The 19,558-nt window shown below is 54.4% G+C and overlaps 1 protein-coding gene across 3 annotated transcripts in view; it reads right to left on the bottom strand.

Moving 5' to 3' along the window:
- Positions 1 to 19,558, bottom strand: part of Lsp1 (lymphocyte specific protein 1) — a 33,931-nt gene that overhangs the window by 3,808 nt on the left and 10,565 nt on the right. Inside the window, exons 1-10 of one of the 3 annotated variants that reach the window (XM_051193419.1) lie at positions 18,525 to 19,060; positions 6,239 to 6,382; positions 4,731 to 4,889; positions 2,258 to 2,354; positions 1,825 to 1,917; positions 1,610 to 1,653; positions 1,378 to 1,459; positions 653 to 787; positions 263 to 340; positions 15 to 121 (exon numbers count right to left, since the gene is read on the bottom strand). In XM_051193419.1, the coding sequence (XP_051049376.1) occupies positions 32 to 121; positions 263 to 340; positions 653 to 787; positions 1,378 to 1,459; positions 1,610 to 1,653; positions 1,825 to 1,917; positions 2,258 to 2,354; positions 4,731 to 4,889; positions 6,239 to 6,382; positions 18,525 to 18,586 (984 nt within the window). In that variant the 5' untranslated portion in view covers positions 18,587 to 19,060 and the 3' untranslated portion in view covers positions 15 to 31. Of the gene's footprint in view, positions 1 to 14; positions 122 to 262; positions 341 to 652; positions 788 to 1,377; positions 1,460 to 1,609; positions 1,654 to 1,824; positions 1,918 to 2,257; positions 2,355 to 4,730; positions 4,890 to 6,238; positions 6,383 to 18,524; positions 19,061 to 19,558 lie in introns of those variants that run through there. The other 2 variants (XM_051193418.1, XM_051193420.1) reach the window with 2 other exon arrangements.

Raw genomic sequence — 19,558 nt, 5'->3', positions numbered from 1 at the left:
TTTGTCATGCTCACCAAGATACATCCATGATCTACGGTGCTGAGCCCTCATCCATGAGCACTTTCTCGTACTTGCCATGTCCAGTGGCCACAAACTTGTACCTCTTTCCAGATGGGGTGCTCTGTTAGGTAAGACTACGTGTTAAGGAGATAGCTATAGCAGGGGGATGCTGCTGCCTCCAGGAAGTCTTTTAGGATGGGATGAAGTAGCAGCCATTTTTGTTCACTACTAGCCTGTGCCTAGCACATACAGACCTACCTACCTTGATGGTAGATGAGATCTTGGAGCCTCCTTTCTGCTCCCACAGGCTTTTCTTGCTCATGTCTCCAGCTACAATATCCTGGGGGCAGACACAGGGCAGGGTGTGTCACAGAACAGATAATGGCCAAGAGGCCTTTTCTTCTGCCTGGTATTCTCTGGCAGGAAGGTGGAGGACCTACCTACCTCATTTTTGGCAGGGAGAAAAGCAGAGTCATACTGCCTGTTTATCAGGACAACATGGATTTTTCCTTGAAGCCTATCCCATCTACACTTTACCTTGGTTATTCAAGGTTTGCTTTTCCAAAGGACTTCCCCACCCCACCCCACCCCACAATAGCTAATTTCCGATGCTCACCCTTCCCAGTTTGGCCTGCCTGGGGAAGAATCCTACCTGGCAGGAGGGTGTCTTGGAGGCAGACTGAGTGTGTACCTCTCCTGTCTCCCAACGAGTCTTGGTACTGGCCACAGCCATGCTGGGCAGCTCTATGGAGGGCTGTCGGGACAACTTGGGAGTTCGGCCAGCAGACTGCAGAGGAGATGAAGCCATAAAACAGTTACCATGGTGGACATCAGCAGCCCTTGTTTGTCTTTGTGCTTGCTGGAGGTAGGGTGCCTCATGAGCTACCTCCAGTTCCGAAGGTTTGATGAAGGAGGAATAGTATAGAGAGGAATGTTGCCTGAACAGAGGGGTGGTAGTTGGATGGAGAAGTGCTAGTTGAGTAGACAGACACTGGGTGGAGTGGCACAAGTTAGAAAGAGGGGTTGTGGTTGGATGGAGGGGTGTTGGTTAGGTGGAGGGGTATAAAATGAAAAACAGTGCTGGTGGAGGGGTATAGGTATAGTAAATGGGCTCTGTTAGACTAAGGGAGTATTGGCTGCATGAGGGTGTGTTGTGTGGTGGGAGGGACACTGGTTGAATGGGGTGTGTGACAGGACAGAGGTATGTGACAGACCTAGGGTTGATGGAAGTAGCAATGTGAGTTGATAGAAAGAAACTGGTTGAGTAGAGAGGGGTATGATGGGATGGAGAGAATAGTTTAGGTGATAGGCATTAGGGTGATGGATGATGGCTTATTAAAGTGGAGGCTTGGTCTCAGAGAACTGAATATACTTCACCTCAGTGGCCTGGGTATACTGCTGCAGGCGCTCATCAATTGTGGAAATAGGCAAGGTTGGTTGGGACTTCTTCACACTGTTGCTGGGGGATGAAGAAAGGATAAGCCTTATGTTCCTTTCCAAAGTCCTCCTAGCCCACCCAGGACATTTCCCCAGGCACCACATCCCCTGATCTCAACACATAGCTGCTATCCCAGTGTCTTTGAGAATGCCAGAAAGCAGGTAGACACACCTCTTCTTTATGGAACGATTCAGGGACTCAGTCCTATCTGCCAGCTGTGGAGGGTACAGAGGTGTGGGTCATGAATAGCCACACAAGGCCCATGTTCCTTCCCCCAGTGAGCGTACCCACTGACCCAACCCCATTTTCACATCACAGAGGTTTACCAATGCAGCAGGGGATGAAGCAAGCATGAACAATGGACACAAGCTTAGGCTTTCACCTACTTTGGTGGTGGGGCTTAGGGGAGGTGAACTCAGTTCAACAGTGTCTTCCAAAGCCAAAGGGCTAGGGGTCCTGGCCTGATGACTTGTCAGGTTCTAGGGATAAGAAACACAGGCAGCTTAGATGACCCCTCCCTGCACCCTCCTGCTCCACCCAGGGCCTGTTGGAGCATCGGTCTTCCCCTCCGGGGCCTCAGGCCTGCTCTGGCCCTGACATGCTACAGTTCTGGAATCCCCGACTGCAGGGAAGAGTCTCTTGGTCATGGAGGAGGAACTTGCCCAGAGGGTCACCAGCTTCACCATCCTGCAGGAATGTGTCCTGGAAGGACTCAAGTACAGTGTTGTGAGTGATGTCTCTTCTAGGTCAGTCTATGAGAGCCCAGCACCCATGGAGTGACACAGACGCAGCCCCTGGGGGAGAGCCCTCACCTCTTACCTCTTCTGCCTCCCCACAACTCTCAACAGCATCCTCTGGATTGGGCTCCCCCTGGTTCAGGGTTAACTCCTCCAGTTGGACTTCGGCTTGTTGAGAACTGTGGGGAAAAAGGAAGACAGAGTCAATTGTGGAGGACCACTTGTTGCTTGGTTCTAGGCTACTTCCAGTTCCAAGCCTCAGGTGTGTCATCTGTAAAATGGGGGCAGTCCAATGAGTTGGTCCACAGGGCTCTTAAGATTCCAGCAATTTAAAAAACAAAACAGTTTTTACTGGAATCCAGATGTAGAGAGGGAGGATGAGACCAGGCTACAGAAACCCACAGAGATAGCTGACTTGAACAAGGAGGAGGTAATGGAGTCCCAGACTGATAGCTGGGAATCCAGCACTGGACCGACTCAGACCCCCTGAACACGGGTCTCAGTTAGAAGGCCTGGGCAGTCTAAGGGACCTCTGACAGTGGAACCAGGATGTATCCCTGGTGCACAAAAGGACTTTAGGAGCACATTCCCCATGAAGGGATATTCCCTTAGCCTAGAGGCAGGAGGGAGGGCCTAGTCCCTACTCCAAATGACTTGACAGATTTGTTGATACCTCCTGGAGTGGGGGAGGGAATGGGATGGGAGAGCGGTTGGGGGGCATAGGAAGGTAGGAGAGAGGGAGGGAGAGGGAACTGGTGTGATATGTAAAATAAGAAAAATAAATTAAAAAAAGAATAAACATTAATTTTTTTTAAACATTTGTTCATTTAAAGGGGTGTTTCAGAGGGCATCTTGAGGGAGTCAGAGCTCTTCTTCCTCCATGTTGGCCCTGGGCCTCTAACTCAAGAACCTTTAACCCCTGAGCATCTCACAGCACACAGCACACATCTCACAGGTTCAACCACAGCACTTTTATAGAAGGATATGTAGGGCTTTATTTAACGCCAGCACTGTCCTAAGGCCTCTGTGCTGAGAGGGCCTAGAAGGCTCTTGTAAAGACAGTAGCTACTGTCCACTCCTCACTGTACAGGGCCACCCAAGTGCTGAATGAAGCTGCCTCTTGCAGCCCTCTATCCTGGCAAGTCCAGCTTCTGGGGGCTTTTGTCCTGCCCATATAGAGGCAAATGGGTCAGCAGAACACAACATTGAGAAAAGGCCACTGGGGGCCCAGTCCCATAGTGTTTGGGGGTGCTGGGCCAGTGGGTGGAAGAAGCCAGGGAAGGGACTGCATTTCTGAGGCGAGGGGCCTCAGGGAGGGGCAACTTGCCAATGGGTGGCCAGGCGTGACTCTGCATTTGAGTGGCTGTGAACCTGGAGGAGAAGATAGTAAATTCTTGTGTTTTCCATGATGTCAGGCCCCTTGGTGTACATGCCAGCCAAAACCCAAACCCACCACCTAAGGTGGGCTGGGGTCGGAGCCAGCAGCAGCCACACAGAGGGGCCTTTCAGGAGCTGGCGTGGGCCAGGCAGCCAGGCAGGTTTGAGTGGAGGCTACAGCTCCAGAGCTCTGCTAGAAGATCAAAAGTGCCCCCTGCTGTTGAGCAGGAGAAGGGAATGAGCTGAAGGCAGGGCTGTAGTTGCCTGCCTAGAAACCCAGAATATGCACAAAGCACAGGGCACATAAGGGGAGACTGAGGCAGACCCAGGATATCTGGCAATAGGCAGGCTCAGAACCAGGACCCCAGAAAAACAGGGGGTGTTTGGAATGCAGAGGATGATTAAAACTGAAGTTCATTAAATGAGAAAGAGCTGAACTGAGCGGTTACTCTTGCTGGTCCAGGGGCCTCCCAGGAGCCAGCTGGGGCTGGATCACTGAGGAAGACAGCTCAGCCTTTGGCTCCAGCCTACTCAAGGGATTGAGGCCCTGTTTTCCAATTTTGGAGCTCTTTTGCAGGGCTGGAGACCCTCACTGCTGAGGCCTGATGGGATAGACAGATTTATCCTCACACCTGGCCTTGAACCGGGGGGAAGGCAAGGTGAGACTTCATCAGCAATCCCTCATCTCCAGACCCAAGGGGCCTCTGGGCCCCCATTTGTCCTGATTTAGACAGGCACACACGTCCGCACATCTGGAAAGCGTGTCCCCTGGGCCGCCTCACAGGCGCACATCTGGAAGTACCTGCTCCCCTTCGTGGGAATGGAGCTCAGCCAGCCTGGGGAGGGAGGGCGGGCGGGCGTGGGCTGCAGTGCCTACATTACGTAAGTGGGCTGCAGCTGTGTGCTGATGTGGCAGCCCCCCACCCCAGTTGGCCACAGCTGGTCAGGATGGGCCCCCAACCCTGGGGAACCCAGGAATGCAATGCCCTCATTGCTCTAACCCTGTAACCCCCTCACTGGCCATCCTGCCATCTATCTTACTTTCTTCTTACCTCACCAGCTTCACACCCTCTGATCACTTTGGGAGGCTTTTGGGGGAAAACAGTCAGAAAGAAATTGTCCAGGCCCAGGCTGGGGTCAGAGAAGCCAGTGCTTTGCCCAGCCTGGGCCACACTTGCCTGTCCTCTGCTTGCTTCTCCTCGGGACCCTGGCTTTGAGAGAGCACACTGGCCTCTGCAGTCCCCTCATCCTCCCAGCATTGCTGCCGTTGCTCTGTCTTTTGGGACCAGTCACCAAAACCCTCATCTTCATCCGGTTCAGAGGACTTTAGGCTGAGGCTAAAAGAGCAGTGGCAAAGGGGTTAGGAAAAGACATGCTACAGCCTGTGTTCCTTTTCTAGTCTCCTTCCTTAGACCCTGACTCCCAGAGTAGACCACTCTCTGCTTCAGAGGTGGCTCTCCATGGCTAGGATCTGTCTCCTTGTGGTTAGAGAATCAACCAGGTTAGAGCTGTGCCTTCCCTAGCAGCCTACAGCTTCTTGAGAGCAGAGCTGTGTTTTCCCTGTCAGTCTAGGGCTCCCAGAGAGCAGAGATGTGCCTCCTTCTTCAGTCTATGCCTCCCAGAGAGTAGAACTATGCATCTGCCATCAGTCTAGGGCTCCCTGAAGGTAGAGCTATGGCTCCACCATCAGTCTAGTGCTTCTTGCGAGCCAGGCTATGCCTCCCTCATTAGTCTATGACTCCTCAAGAGCAGAGGTATGCCTCCTCTTTCAGTAGAAGGTTTTCTGAGAGTAAGGCTATGCCTCCTCCACCAGTCTAGGGCTCCTTGAAGGCCAGGCTATCCTGCTTCCATTAGTTTAGGGCTCCCTGAGAGCAAAGATATTCCTCCCCTATTAATCTGGGTCTCTCCAAGAACATAGCTGTACTTCCTTCATCTATCTAAGGCTCCCCCAAAACATGGTTCTGCTTCCTTCTCCAGTCTAAGGTTGTACAAGAGCGGGTTATGCCTTCCCCCATCCTTCTAGGGTTCCTTGAGGAATGCTGTGGTCTTCAGGCTAGTCCTCACAGCCTTTCTCAAGCATCAGGGTGAGTTACTGGGCAAGAAGGGGTTGGGGGCTAGCAAGGACCCAGTAACTGAAGACCTGACTGAGAGGCCATGACCCCTGCAGCACCCCACCCCGCCCAAAGCTGCTGACTCCGAGAAAATGGAACAAAACAGGGCCAGGAGGAAGGGGAGAGTTATTGGAAAAACAGCCCAGCCCAGCCGCGGAGGCCTCCTGGGCCCGAGGAGGAAACGAGCCGGCCCGTGGCCGCCAACTTGGACGTGGCCTCCGTGAGTCACCGGCAGCCAGGAGTTTGGGCGGGGGGCTCGGGGGCCAGGGCCTCATGGCTGGGGTCAGCACCAGTCCAAGCCAGGGCTGGAGCCGTTAAGGGTGTCCAGATCCTGAGTCAGGGCCTCTGGAGGCTGGTTGGGAAGGGAGTGCCTCACATAACTTTGTGGACCCTCTTGGCCAGTCAGCATCCCACAGATGGTGTTTACTGGAGACTGCACTGACCTTTGTCCCATGAGTTGGTCCCTTCCTCTAATTCCTACACTGTGGCTCCAAGTCTAAGGCCCGATCCCCAGTATGTGCTTCTGCCCTGTTCCTGTGTGGCAGTAAATAGGGGTCTAAGAGCCAGCAGCCTACAGTGCCTGCTGTCCTGGCTGTTCCAGAGAATGATCGCCTTCATCTTCGTCTTTGTCCTGGTCCTGCAGCTGCCTCTCTCGCTCCCGCTGGCGCTGCTCACGGGCAGCCTCTTCTTGGTCTTCTTCTCTCCACTGAGTTGTGAGCCTGGAGGGGCAGACACAGAGAGACAGTCCTGCTACATGACAGATAGTCGTGCCATGAGAGAGACGGCTAGGGTAATGGACCAGTCCTGCTGCTGCTGGCAGGCAAACGTAAGGCCCTGGACCAGTCTGCAGGCCTCATTTACTCTAAGATGAAGGCTGTGCAAGGCAGTTGTGAAAATGCCTCTGACCAAGGGGGTAATCCTAGGGCTCTGTACATGCAGGTGACACTCTGGGAGGGGAGGAGATATTGGTGTCCACATAGGCTTCAGGCAACCCAGTGTTAGGGCTGGTGACCAACTGTCCTTTCTTGCTAGCTGCCTCCTATGCTAGATCAGTTACCTTGCTCCATGTGGGGATCAAGAAGGACTTTGGGAAAGGTGACAGGGAGTCCAGAGAGAGTCTTGGACATGGTCACCAGCCAGATAGTTATCCTACAGTCTCCATCTGAAACCTTCCTTCCTGCTTCCTAATAATAGCATGTTGGCAGACAGTAGCCACCACACAGGGTCCAAGTGTGAGACTGCATCTAGTAGTTACCAGGGCAGGCTCTCTTTGTCATCTACCAGCCCCTTCCTCTCTCTACCTTGCACTTAAGACCTAAGAGCACCCCGCCCTCACACTAGGGTCCTCTTCACAGAGATCTCTCTGGGATGTTTTAAAGGTAAGCAACATCTACAGCCCTCAGAGTGTGCTGACACTGAGGCTTCTCAGAATCCCTTTCTTTCCCTAAGCCAGGGCACAGAGGAATCAGGGTGGCCTAAGTCCAGGGGGTCTGGAGTCCCCTACATAGCAAACCCATGTTGTTGGTGTCTCAGGCCTTGGCCACTGTACCCCCCTCCCTCAACAGCTCCTCCATCTTGCCTGGAGCTGAGAGGGGTTGAGGCCTTTGTTTCAGTTTCCCCAGGCCCAAGGTGCCTGAGCTGCTCAGAGTCGTGTCTCCCTTCTGGGGTCTCTGTGCTTCCCGGGCAGTGTCCGCCGAATGACCCCACAGCCCGCTCCCCTCTGGGCCTCAGTCCCCTGGCCAGGAAGCCCAGCCAGCATATGATCTAATCTCTCCAGGTCTCCCCTAAGCCTCTCAGACGAAAGCCAGGCCTCTCCACAGGCTCCAGGATGAGGTTCACTCCTCCCTCATTCCCCCACCTCCCTCCCACCCGCCAGCCACATGGGACTCCAGCCACGCAAGCTGCCTGCCCGCTCCTACCTCGCACCCCCAACCCGAGCTGCCTGCCTCAGCCTCAGAAGGGCCTTCAACTTCCAGCCTGAGAAAGCCCCTTAATTCCCTACACCTGGCTTCCATCACGGGCAGATGCCGTGGGCCCCCTGGTTCTCTCCATGGCCTCAGCCAATGTGGGGGCTGCTTCTGGCCCCTCTCCACCTGGTGAAGTACAGCTTTGTGCTCTGAGGGTTGCTCTTTGCACACACGTTTACCAGAGACCCCCCCCCAAAATGTCAGGGCAGAATTATGGGGAGAAGTATTCTGCCTGCTTCTGAGGCAGACCATAAAGAGATAATCCCCTGGGGTGGGTTTGTTCGTGCTTTCTGAATCTATGGATGTGCAGGATAGGTATACATATGGTTGAGCCTATGTGCAAAGTTCTTGTGTGTGTATGTGCAAGCATTCAAACACTTGGGTGGCTGTGTAAGCCTGAGACCTGGGGGTACAGGACTGACTTAGCTCAGCTCTGTGAATATAGATACCATGAATAAGGGTTTCACTCTGAATGGATCCAGAGCCTTGCCTGTTCTACCAAGTGCAATCTCCCTGCAAGCACATTTGTGTGCAGGACCCCTTGGGGTACTTTACTCTTGGAGCAGAGAATCCCAGCTACCACAACTTATTACCAACACACAAAGCCCAAGGAAAAGGGCTGTGGGGTTTGGTTTGCAACAAGTATAGGCACTAGCACAGGGTCCCAAACACAGCTCTCCTGAGCAGGGTACAGGACACAGACACACTCGTGTAGCCACGTAGGCACTCACATGCAGGCTCTCCCACGCACGTGCTCACACATGAGTACACAGGGTCACCCTCAAACATGTGCAGGCAAGGGTAGGGAACAGGGGATCACAAGCAGCAGGTCCTATCCCCTCCCAAGCTCTCTCAGGGGGCCGCCCCTGCCTCACTATTTACTGTTTTTCTAACCATCACCCCGACAACGTGGTGCCGGCCTGAGCCTGGGACTGGCAGGAGGCCAATGTGTATTTTCTGGGAACATCTTTTGTGGGGCCCACCCCCCTCCAAAGTTACCCTAACTTAGCTCTCCCTGGACAAAGTCTTGGAGACAGTGGGGTGCAGGGTAGGGGTCTACTAGCATTACCCCTGGAGCCCCTAGCTGGAAAAATGCTTGTCCCAGCTCCTGACCCTGTTCTGAGGCTTAGCAGGCCTGGGGCCCCTTTCCCCTGCCTCTTCCCTCCCGCCTGCCTCAAGCAATGAGTAATGCGCCCCCTCCCCATGACCTCACCCCGTCACTATTCCACAGCTGGGCTCCGTTCTGGGAACTGGAAGGGGGTGGCTCTCTTGGGGTGGGGTGGGGTGGGGGCCTCTGGCCTGGGAAAGGCGCCCCCCGGCCAGCGGCCCAGACCCCTTGGCACGTTCTTCGGAGCTGTCAAGACTCTGGCGATGGCCGCCCCGCCCGTGGCCCTGGCCCCGCGCAGCTGCAAGGGATTTGGCGTTCCCGTACAAACGCAATCAGGCCATTTCCTGAGTCTGCTCTGGCTCGGGGGGCCCAGGGCTCAGCCTAGGGGCTGTGGAGTGGGGCCCTGTCCCCCCACATCCTGCCCACACTGTTACAGGGCTTACCACAGGCTGGGGCTGGGGTTGGAGCTTAGCCTGCGACTGGGGCCCCACCCAGTGTACCAGGGTATACAGACCCCCACCAGCTTCCACTCTGAATAAGGCTCTTTAACTCAAGGCAGTTGTTCCTGTTTCCTGTACCCCTACTCCGTGTCTTGTTCCTCATCATCCTCTGCACCCCTGCCCCCTTTCTTGCTGCATAGACCCTGCTGATAGACCCTACCCAGAGCCCAGCAGTGCCTATCCTGGGTTCAACCCTCCCAGCCGCCCACCTTCTTTGTCCTCCCAAGGATAGTTTCAAGAGGTTGACAGCCTTCAGTCCCTGTTGCAATTCTGCCCCCTGCAGGCTGCCCATGTGACTGCCCCTTCCAGCCAGCTTGAGCCCAAAGGTCAGTACCTGCACTGTTCTTAGACTCTTCAGAGGGACACTAGAGAGGACTGGGGAATGGGATTACGGAAGAAGATCCCAGGCGACCTTCTCCTTCAGGTTACAGGGGCCCTTCTCACTACTGTTTCCTGGGTACCAGAGGACTGGAAGTAGTGAGGAGTCTCGGGCCAGCCACCAGGAAATGTTGATTTGACTTTGTGAGACCACCAGGGTCTCTTACTTCCAGGGGAGTAGCTTCCCCAGGGTCACAACACTGTCCATCATGGGTTCGCTTGATCTGAAAGTGACTGTGTAGCCCTTGAGAGAAGGGACAGAGCAAGGAAAGCCGTAGTGCAGGCTCCCAAAGATAGGTGCAGAACTCAGGGTCAGTCTTAAGTGACTGCTGTAGGCCATTGCCCATGTCCCGTATTTATGAGCACCAGATCCTGTAGCTGCTATCAGCAGGACTCATTGGCTGTTGGATGCAGGGGTCCCATCCTCTGTGGACAATCTACAGAGGGATGTGAGGGTACAACTTTTCAGTTGCTTCCTCCCCTGAAAAGAGCTGTGTAGGTGGGTGTGTGGAGCAAGCTCAGAGTGCAGAGCCCTTGGTCAGTAGGTGAATGAGAGATGGGCAGGCAGGAAAGTACAAGGTCCCTTTCTGAGGCTAAGGTGAGGATAAAGAAACCTGGTCCCTGTCCTTGGACACCTGGCTCTAGTCCAGTTCTCCCTCCATCTTTCTAGTAGAGCATGGACATGGTATGGTTACTCTTTTCTTATTGTCAGGTCTAGTGTACGAAGGGGATATTTCACTGGGCAAGACCATGTCTCCACTACCCAGAAAAGCACTGCAGTTAGTTGGTTGAAGGGAGGGCCATGGTCTTGCCCACAGTTGTGAAGGATGAATGGGACCTTTATGCCAGAGAGGAGAGTGACACAAAGTCAAATGGCAAAGAAGTCTGTAAACCCCAGAGGAACTCCATGGCCCACAGGATGGTGGCTCTTTGAGGTGTGAGCTGATCCCACACCCAGGAAGCTCTGGTTCTGTTCAGGGAGCTAGCAGGGAAGGATGGGGGAATGGGATGCAGGACAGAAAGAAGTGGGAGGGAGAAGCCAAGTCTGGGCCAAGATGGAATGGGGGACAGGAAGTGGCTTTCAGAGCAGCTCAGTGTCCATGACATGTACAGAAAGACCTGGGTCTCAGTTGGGAGAGAGATTGAATGGGGACTGGATATGCAACATGGGCTGAGAGGATCCCTGGAGACAGTCAGTACTGGGTCATGGATGTAGGAAACTCCACCCTAGGGTGGAGATCCTTAAAGGGTCCCACAGAAACAGCCTGGGTAGGTCAGAGGTAATGGGGTGGGGGTTGGAGCTAGAGTAGATGACACAGGGAAGGCTCAATTGTCATACCCCTGGCTGCCTGGTCCCCAGGTCTCCCCAATCTGGGCCACTGCCCAAGTCAATGTTCTTGTCCACTGTGGGCAGTATATGCATTCAGAAGATGAGAGAAAAACATCAAGTTAATACCAGAGGCTCAGCCTCAGTGGCTCAGATTCCCAGGCCCTTGGTCACGAGTAACCTGGACAGCCAAGCATGCTTCTGGGATCTGTGCTTCCCACTTTTAAGAGTCAAACTCTATTCTGTGCTGAGTGGTCTGCCCTTTTCTCAGGACACACAAGCAGCTCATATTCCTGGGACTTGGTTACTTCTGAAGGGTTATGGTAGCCAAGCCTAGGGGTGGGACTTGGGAAGATTGGTTGGCTGGGGCTATGGGAATCACAGAAAGAGAAGGTTCTGGGCAGGGAGTGGAGATGCTCAGAGCCAGGAATCTCTGGCTGCCTTAAGAGTAAAAGGCAGATGAGGGGAAGACTTAATAAGTGGGGAGTTATTTGCTGTCATTGAGGCAGTCCATCATAAGGGCCCTGGGATGGGGATGTCACATGGAGGAAGCTCCAGAATCAGGATGAGCATACCTGTCTCCTGCCTTGGAGAAAGAAGGGAGCCAGCTAGCAGGTGGAAGGGCTTCGGGGAGGCAAATTGGGGAAAGCCTATGGGTGCATGTCCCAGGGGAGCAAGGATGGAGTTAGGTGGGACCCCAGCTCTGGAAGAGAGGGAGGAATGAAGGAATTGCACCCCCCAACACACACGTGGCCTCTACATAAGACTCCAGGACCAACCCGGAGTCCTAGAATTTAGACATCCTGCAGAGGGCCTCAGAGGAGGCTGTGGACTCCAGCCCTCTCCTTCCCACCAGATGGAGGCACTGTCCGTCCAAGGTGGGTTAAGTGGTGGCCACTCTTGGTATCCTTTGAATGCAAAAGGATCTGGGATGGGCGGGACTCATGGAGGACTGTCTTCATGAACTGACCTAGAACTGCCCACTTCCCCCTGTGACAGCTAAGGCCATGTGTCTGTCATAACATGTGCTGTCCCCATAGGCCATATTCCATGCCCGATTCTGCCTTTTCTCATGGGGTAGCACATTGCATTGGAAGACATCTAGTTGCCTCCACCCAGAACCCCCAAACCTGCAGTCTTCTCAGATGTCTTCTGCCTGGAGTTCAGTGCTAAGGTCTCTTAGAGAAGGCCATCCCTGCGTGCCAGGCTTGTCAGACCACAGCATCAGGCCTCCCAGGACTCACTGGGAGTCTTCCCGGCTTCCTCCTCTGCCTTTGTCCCACAGGCTCTCTCTTGACTGCTAGATCCAAACCCCACCCAGCCAGCATCTCTTCAGTTCTGTGGAACACAACAGTACTGCCTCTCTCTCTTTTTTGCACATGAGGAGTGGGAAACCTGAGGTTGCACCTGGGGCTTATCATCAGCAAGGGGAGTCAGAGATCAAGGCTTCCTCTGCCACCATCTCTGGCTCTGAAGGCCTGGTAATCTGCTCTAACTCAATAACACCCCAATATCTACTATCTGCTCTACTCCGCCCCATACTCGCTGCATTTACGTTCCTCAGACTGTGACATCTTTCTTTCTCCATACAGACAGCTCCCCCTCCCTCTTTCTTAAGCATTCACCTTGCCACCAGTGCCAACTATGGTACGCTCTCCACTGCCCCAGTGCATACTAGTGGGGCTGTGGGGCCAGCCCTGACCCTTTGATGTAGTTGAAGGGCCACAGAAGCAACCACAGTTTGCTCAGGTGCACAGGGACATGTGTTTGACATGGTGTACTTAAAGCAAGGTATCATCATTGCCCATGCTGCCCTGGTGACATGGTAGTGGGAGGGGCTTCTGCCTAGTAGTCAGAGCATCAAAACAAACACATAGACATTTGGGAGACATCTTTAGAATGGGCCATGGTTTGGGGGATCTGGTGGTGGGAGTGGGGCAAGGTGTCCAGTGGCAAAGCCTGTTCCCCTCCATGGTACTCCCATCTTCCTGTCCTTAGTAGAAAGGAATATACTCCTGTCCCCATGTTTCTGGGTCTAGGCACATCCTAAATCATATTGTTGGGGCTCCCTGACCTCTAAGGGCTCTACATGGGGAGGGGGTTCTTGTAGTTTTCTTCCATCCATCCACCCTTACCCCACAAGCTGGGGATACCCACTTAGTATCTTTCTACTTGCACACTCCTTCCTGGGAGCAATGCACACTCAAGGGAGGCAGGCACTGTCTCTCCTCTGGGTCGAAGAAGGGATGGATCTTACTCAGGGAAGTGGTATGACCATTTATTGAGGGACCACAGAAGCCCACATAAGAATCTGGTGAGTCCGATGTGGTCCATATCTGTCCATAGCACCATCCAAGTTACCTAAGCAGACTCCCAAGTCTGTACTTGGAAAAGGTGTCAGACCCTCAGTGCCTCAATCTGAAGTTGTGGCTTTCTCAGAGAGTCTACAGCTGGATTCTTTGTGGCTTTTCCTTAAGACCTTGAGGCTAGAAAATGGGAATGCTGCAGGTCCCTCTATCCCACACCTCCTTCAGAGGCTGGGTTAGGGTTCTGCCATCCAAGTGGGGTCTAGAACTAAGCTGGTTGTCCCACTGATAAGCCCCTCCTCTCCCGTGGGTCTGGGAACCCTACCTCTTATGAGTGCTTCCTGGTCAGCCCATTGCTGGCAGCTTCCTCATTTGGGACTTCCAACTCAAACATCTCTGGCCCACCTGACCCTCAAGGCCTAGGGGTGGACACCAGGGCCTAGACCTCCCATCTGTTGCATCTTGTCATGACAGCAGCTTGTGCTGGCTTGAGCTTGCTTTCTCCCTTCACTGGCTCTGCACACAGTATCATCCATGTCACTGACCAGAATTGCCACAGGGGCTAGGGCCAACTGCACAGCAGCCATGAGACCTCCCTGGTGCCTGGTGCCTGTACTCTGCTGATTAGAGATGTCTTCTTGCCGGCCCATTCATCAGGAAGCCCTCAGTAGGGACTACACTCAGAGAGACTGTGGCTTGCAGCAGCAGACAGCCCTGGCAGAATGCTACAGGGCTCAGGAGACAAGGCTCTGGCACCCTCCATGACATGCCATGGTGGCTGGCACTGGCTTGAGACTCTGCCATCCCCCCCCCCTTTCCTCCCTGGCTGGCTGTACCCAGATTCACCTCCACTGAAGGCCTGTCTATGGCTCTGTTAATGGATGCTGCTCAAATGCCTCATCATTCATCTGGTCACAGGTTTACACATTTTCTAACTTGTCTGCCACCTGGACAGATGCATGGCAGGTGACAGTATGTAGCCAAGTCACTCCCCAAATCCATCATTCTGTGCCTGGTCCTGAGTCCCCAATGTGCCTCAATTTTCCTGCTCCCCAAGAAGCCAGACAAAGAGATGGTTACCTATTGATTACTTGCAATGTTTTATCTGCTCCTTGATCCAGGAACACCCTGCCTAGCCCTGTAGACACATCTGAGCTCTCAGGTGCTACCTAGCACTCAGGAACTGATCGGGGGAAGGAAGGGGTCTATCCCAGGTTGGTCTGCTTCAATCCCTCACAGGTCAATGAAGCTGAACCCAGCATCAGCATTCTCAGCTGCACGAAGCAGGAAAGGGCAAGTTTCCATGGGTTGTGAGAGACTCACACTTCACTATAGGTGTCACATCAGCTGAGGCCAGTGGGACCTTCACTGGTCCCTGAGCCAACTTCCTGGACAATGCCTAGAGCTAAACTGAACAGCCATATTTGGTTCTCACAGTATTCCCATCACACATGCTGAGAGAAGAGCATCCTCCTCTATGGTCAGTTCATGACAGGGTGACTGCCCTCTTCACCCTCTGTGAACTAAATGTAAGGAGACAAGGCAGCAATAGGAGTTGAGGGAAAGGACCCAGGTCAGGGGATCCTAGATCAGGGGGGCACTGGCCCCTCATTACCACAGCTCTTCCCATCTGTTCTTTACCCTTCTCTTGCTGGCTTGCAAGCCTCTTCCCACAACCACCTTTATCCTTCCCTTTCAATACCAACCACTCCCTGCCCAGGTCAGCTAAGTGAGGAAAGCAGAGAAGGTACCCTCCCTCCAGTGCTCACTAGGTCCCCCACCCCCCAATGCTCATGCATCTTATTCTCCTCCTACCTCTTTGTTCTTTCTTCATTTTCTCCTTTCTAACCTCGTAGAATATATTCTGTCACGGGCTTTCAAAGCCTCCAGGAGCATTCAGTGTATTACTTCCCTGGCACCAGTGTCTCCAGGTCAGGCCCTCCATCACCCTGAGTGCCATTACCAGCTGGCCTTAGCATGTCTCCTGCCCTGGGTAGATAGGAGCAGACCCTCATAGCCACATTCCTGCTCCTTGGGACAGTAACCTGCACAGCCAGATCTATGGGCTGAGGGCCAGCCAGGTCTGGTCTCACTTGGTACCAGAGCCTGAGAACCATTCTCTGCCCATGGAACCAACTAATGGGTTCTGACCCCAGCTACCACCTGCAGCCCCTATACCTACTTGCAGCCACTTGCCCACTTCAGCCCATTTGCCCACCTGCAGCCCTTTGCCCTCCTGCAGCCCTTTGCCCACCTGTGCTCTGGAGAACTTAGTGGTCCATCCTGGCATTGTTCTCTGGAGAGATGCTCTGAGCCTGTAGCAGTGTCCCTGGGGGCTGTACCCCTGCAGCTATCCCGAGGGTCCAAAGAGCCCTAGGGTGTCCCCTCCTGACTCCAGCAGAAGCATGAGGTGGGTGAATCTCTGGGTGCCTTGGCGCCCTGGTTGCTGCTTGCCGCCTGATCTACCCAGCTCTGACGCACCGGCTGGGACTGGAACCGGAACCTCAGTCCTCTGGGCTCTGGCCCTGACACCCTGCCCAGGGGGCTGGGCCACTTGGTCCCTGTACCCCCTGCTGCTGGCTCGGCCAGGCTCCAGGCAGGACAGGCTCTGGCAGACAGACCACCCGGCCCGCGGGGGTGCCGCCCACCGGCCACCCGGCCTGCCAGGGTGGGGCCACCCCACCCTCGGGATCTCGGCCTCCAATGGGCCCATGGAGCCACGCCTCCCTGGACACTGTGGTTGGAGGCCTGGCTCCCCCCCCCCCGGGCCATCCAGCAGACTGCCAGTCCCATCTGCTACCCTCTGCCACACTGGGATCCCCAGAGGTCCAGTGGGCCACATGTGGGGTGGGAACCTACCTGAAAAGTCTTATACCTCAGTGGAACCATAGACTGATGCCATGCTATCTGCTGGCCGATGGGTACTGGGATTGATGAGACAGGCTCACACCACCCAAGGGAGGCTTGGTTGGTGATGCCTGCCAAGGTGACTCCTGGCTCAGTTCTCTTAGGCCAGCATCAACCCAAGGTACTCCTGCCCAGTCCAACTGCTCTTAAATCTAGGCCACTGAGGGCTGAAGAATCAGGTAGACAGCTGAGAGCCCAGGTGACCATCCTTAACCCTGGCCTGAGCTATGGTGGACCTGGGAGCACCTTGAGGCAGGAAGTGGGAAGCTAAACCCCTAGCACAAGGGAGTAGGAATAGGCCTGGGGTCTGGCCAGCAATATGTTAAGCCCTCAATTCACACCCAGGCTCAGACTAGGAGAGTTTCGGGGACATGCCATCTATTTTCCCACTAGTCCATAAAATTGTTTTTTATGAATTTACACTGGATTCAGTTTGCGTCTTGGCCTCTGCTGGCACACAGCAACTTAAGAGAGCTTGTCACAGAGGGGGACTGGCACGGATCTGCTACCAGATGTGGTAAGAAAGCCTTGGGTTCCTTGGGAAAGATCTAGGCAAAGGCAGTGAATGATAGGAGGTAGGTTCCCTGCTGAGTGACCTAGAGCAAGTCACTTGACCTCTCTGAGCCTTCTGTCCTCATCTGTCCAACAGAGACAAGGTGGAGACTGTCCTCCAGGGCTGGGCAAAGCAGTCAGTGTTGGATACTATAGACATGTGGTCCAAGGGCATGATGGGGTCAGGGGTAGAGGGTGTCATAGTACTTACTATATGGTAGCATGCACATGTCTGCATATATGTGTGTACTTAGTGCACATGAGAGGTGTGTTCCATTGCAGGGTCAGACTCCCAAACATGCAGTTTAGGGCATATCCACCCCGGGCATCACCCCATGTCATACATGTGGACCTGTTCACACATGGGCAAGCAGCTCTTCATCATCACCCACAAAGGACCTACTCTCCCTCTTCATTAGACTTCCTAAGACCTCCCAGGGACCTCCTGTCCTGCCCATTGGCTAACCATTGTACATCTTGGTCTCTGGGTCTCCTCTCACCTTTCTTCAGCTCAAGACTTTGAATGGTGCCAAACCTAACCCCTGCCCGAGGTCTTGCCTTGTCTATAACTTTCATGGCCCCATTGTCCTGCCTGTGGATTAGCAGGATATCAGCCTGGTGCTGGGTCTTGTAGCTCTTCCTGTCACCCCACAGCCACTGGGGTGTTAGGATCAGTTTGCTCTTTGTCACTTGGTACTGGTGAGTTGATAAGATTGATCAAAGGTGCTCCTAAATTCCCAGGACACAGGACACCATGAGGGATAGTGACCATGGAGGATAGGATAGGAAGGATGTCTAGCTTGAGTGAGGTGGCCATGAGAGAGGACCCTGAACAGGCTAGGCTGAGCCCAAAAGGAAGGCATGGGGCACAGATATGGAGTTGGCTGAGAGCTAGGGTAGAGAGTGCCCGAGAGGCCAGCTTAGACCCTGGTGCTAGGCTGACCTTGGTTGCCAGCTGGGACCATGATATGGCCAGGACTTGGAGGGAGCCATCTCCTGGCACCAACCACCATCCCACGTGTGCCCTATCTTACCAGTAAGAGCCAGGACCAAACACATTGACATATGAAACAATACTAGACCCACCCTATAGGAGGAACATGGGGTTTAAGCAGCCATGGACGTGGGCCAGGGAACAGGCCACCAGATGAGCAAAGGAGCTGAGCCTTCCTGGTTAGGGAGACCATGACAGGCTTCCTGGAGGAGGTGGCACAGCAGCAAAGCTTGAAAGCTGGAAGAGGGAGGAAGAGGAAGGGCACAGCAGGTAGCTAAGAGGGCAGCAATGAGCAGTTAATGGAAGTGACTGGAAGGTTTGTAGGGCCTGGGCCTGCTCTTGTCTGTTCTCTTGCACACACTTTACATAGGAGAAAACAGACTGGGTGAGAACTCTCGAAGGCCCGAGGTTCAGTGACCAGAGTCAGGATTCCCAATGGTTTCAGTGCCTCCCAATCCCAAGACTGTCAGGCCAGTGGTTTCTGGGGCCTATGGCTGTGAGTCCAATCTCATTTGTAAAGTGAAGGGGGGGAAGGTTGTCACTCATTAGTTCCCAGGGGCAGCAAGAAGACATGGAGGGGGATCCTGGGCAAATACTCTGAGGATACATTCTCTGTGGGTCCTGGGGACACCCAGGGAGCTATGAGAGGAAGATGCGACTAAGATGATGGCTTCGTGCTGGACTTCAGTATCCTCCTGTAACACGTGCAAATAGGCAGTCCAGCACAGCCTGTGGGCCACGTATCTGCCAGGATGGGTGTGGGGGGGTACCACTGTCGGCAAGGGTGCCGCGGGCACTGTGCCTGGGCCGGAAGGGACCTACCTCAGCAGCTTCTCCAGGCCCCGTTTGCTAGCATTTCTCCTCAGGAGTGCGGGGCCATTCATGCTGCGGGCCTGCCCGCGTCGATGCTGGTGACCTGGCCTGACCCCTGGCCCTGGGGACACCGTCTGCAGCTTCCAAGGCTCCTGGTGCTGTGGCCCAAAAGCTCTGTTCTCCTCTCCTTTCTTTTCCTTTCCTTCTCTTCCCTTTCCCTTCTTTCTTTTCCTCTCCTCTCCTCTGCCCTGCCCTCTCTCTTCTCGTCCCTCTCTTTGTGTCCTTGTCCCTCTCTTGTCCCTGCCCCCCTTCCCTGTCAGTCTGTCTGGTCTCTCCAGCCCTGACACCCCTTCCTTGTCTCCTCTGTTTGTCTGAAGGATGTCTGTCTGTCTGTCTCAGCCCCTCCAGCCTCTGGGGACAGGGGTCTGGAGCTGGCTCCCAGATGGCAGCCCCAGGCCCTTCCACTGTCCCTGGACCCTGTCTCTGTGGGTCTCTCTCCCCTCTCCTTTCTTAGGACGCTTAGCAGCTGCTTTCCTTTTGTCCCCCAGCCCCCTTCTCCGCCCCCTCGGTCTCCTCCACCTCCACCACCTCCTCCTTCCGAGACTAGTAAAAATGTCAGAGAGAAACCCTCCCAGCCCCGCAGTGTGGGGGCCTGGCTGGACCTCCACGCCCGCCTGTGGGCAGCATGGTGGTATGCCCCCCTCAGACCATCTTGGCAGCTCCTGCCACTTCCCATCTCTCTGACCACCACTCCACTCTGCGTGCCTGGCCCACAGGTCACCTCCCCATCCTCAGAGCCTCTTGCCCATCTCTGCCCCTGCTCTGAGTCCTACTCTCCCTAACCTCTGGCTCTCTCCTCACAGGTCTGGGCCTTAGCTGCCCCTGACCTGGCTGACTGCCCCTCCTTGCCCTTTTCTTCTCTTCTGGCGGTTTCATCCCTATCTCAGTCTCCCTCCTACCTTCCCTCCCCCATTCCTTTCCCTCCCTTCTTTTTCTCCCTCCTCCCCTCTCTCTTCTCCCTCCCTCTGGGTCTTCTTTTTTCC

This window comes from Phodopus roborovskii, unplaced genomic scaffold, assembly GCF_943737965.1.
Source record: "Phodopus roborovskii unplaced genomic scaffold, PHOROB, whole genome shotgun sequence".
Taxonomy (NCBI): domain Eukaryota; kingdom Metazoa; phylum Chordata; class Mammalia; order Rodentia; family Cricetidae; genus Phodopus; species Phodopus roborovskii.
This window is presented reverse-complemented; position numbering and strand designations above follow the sequence as displayed.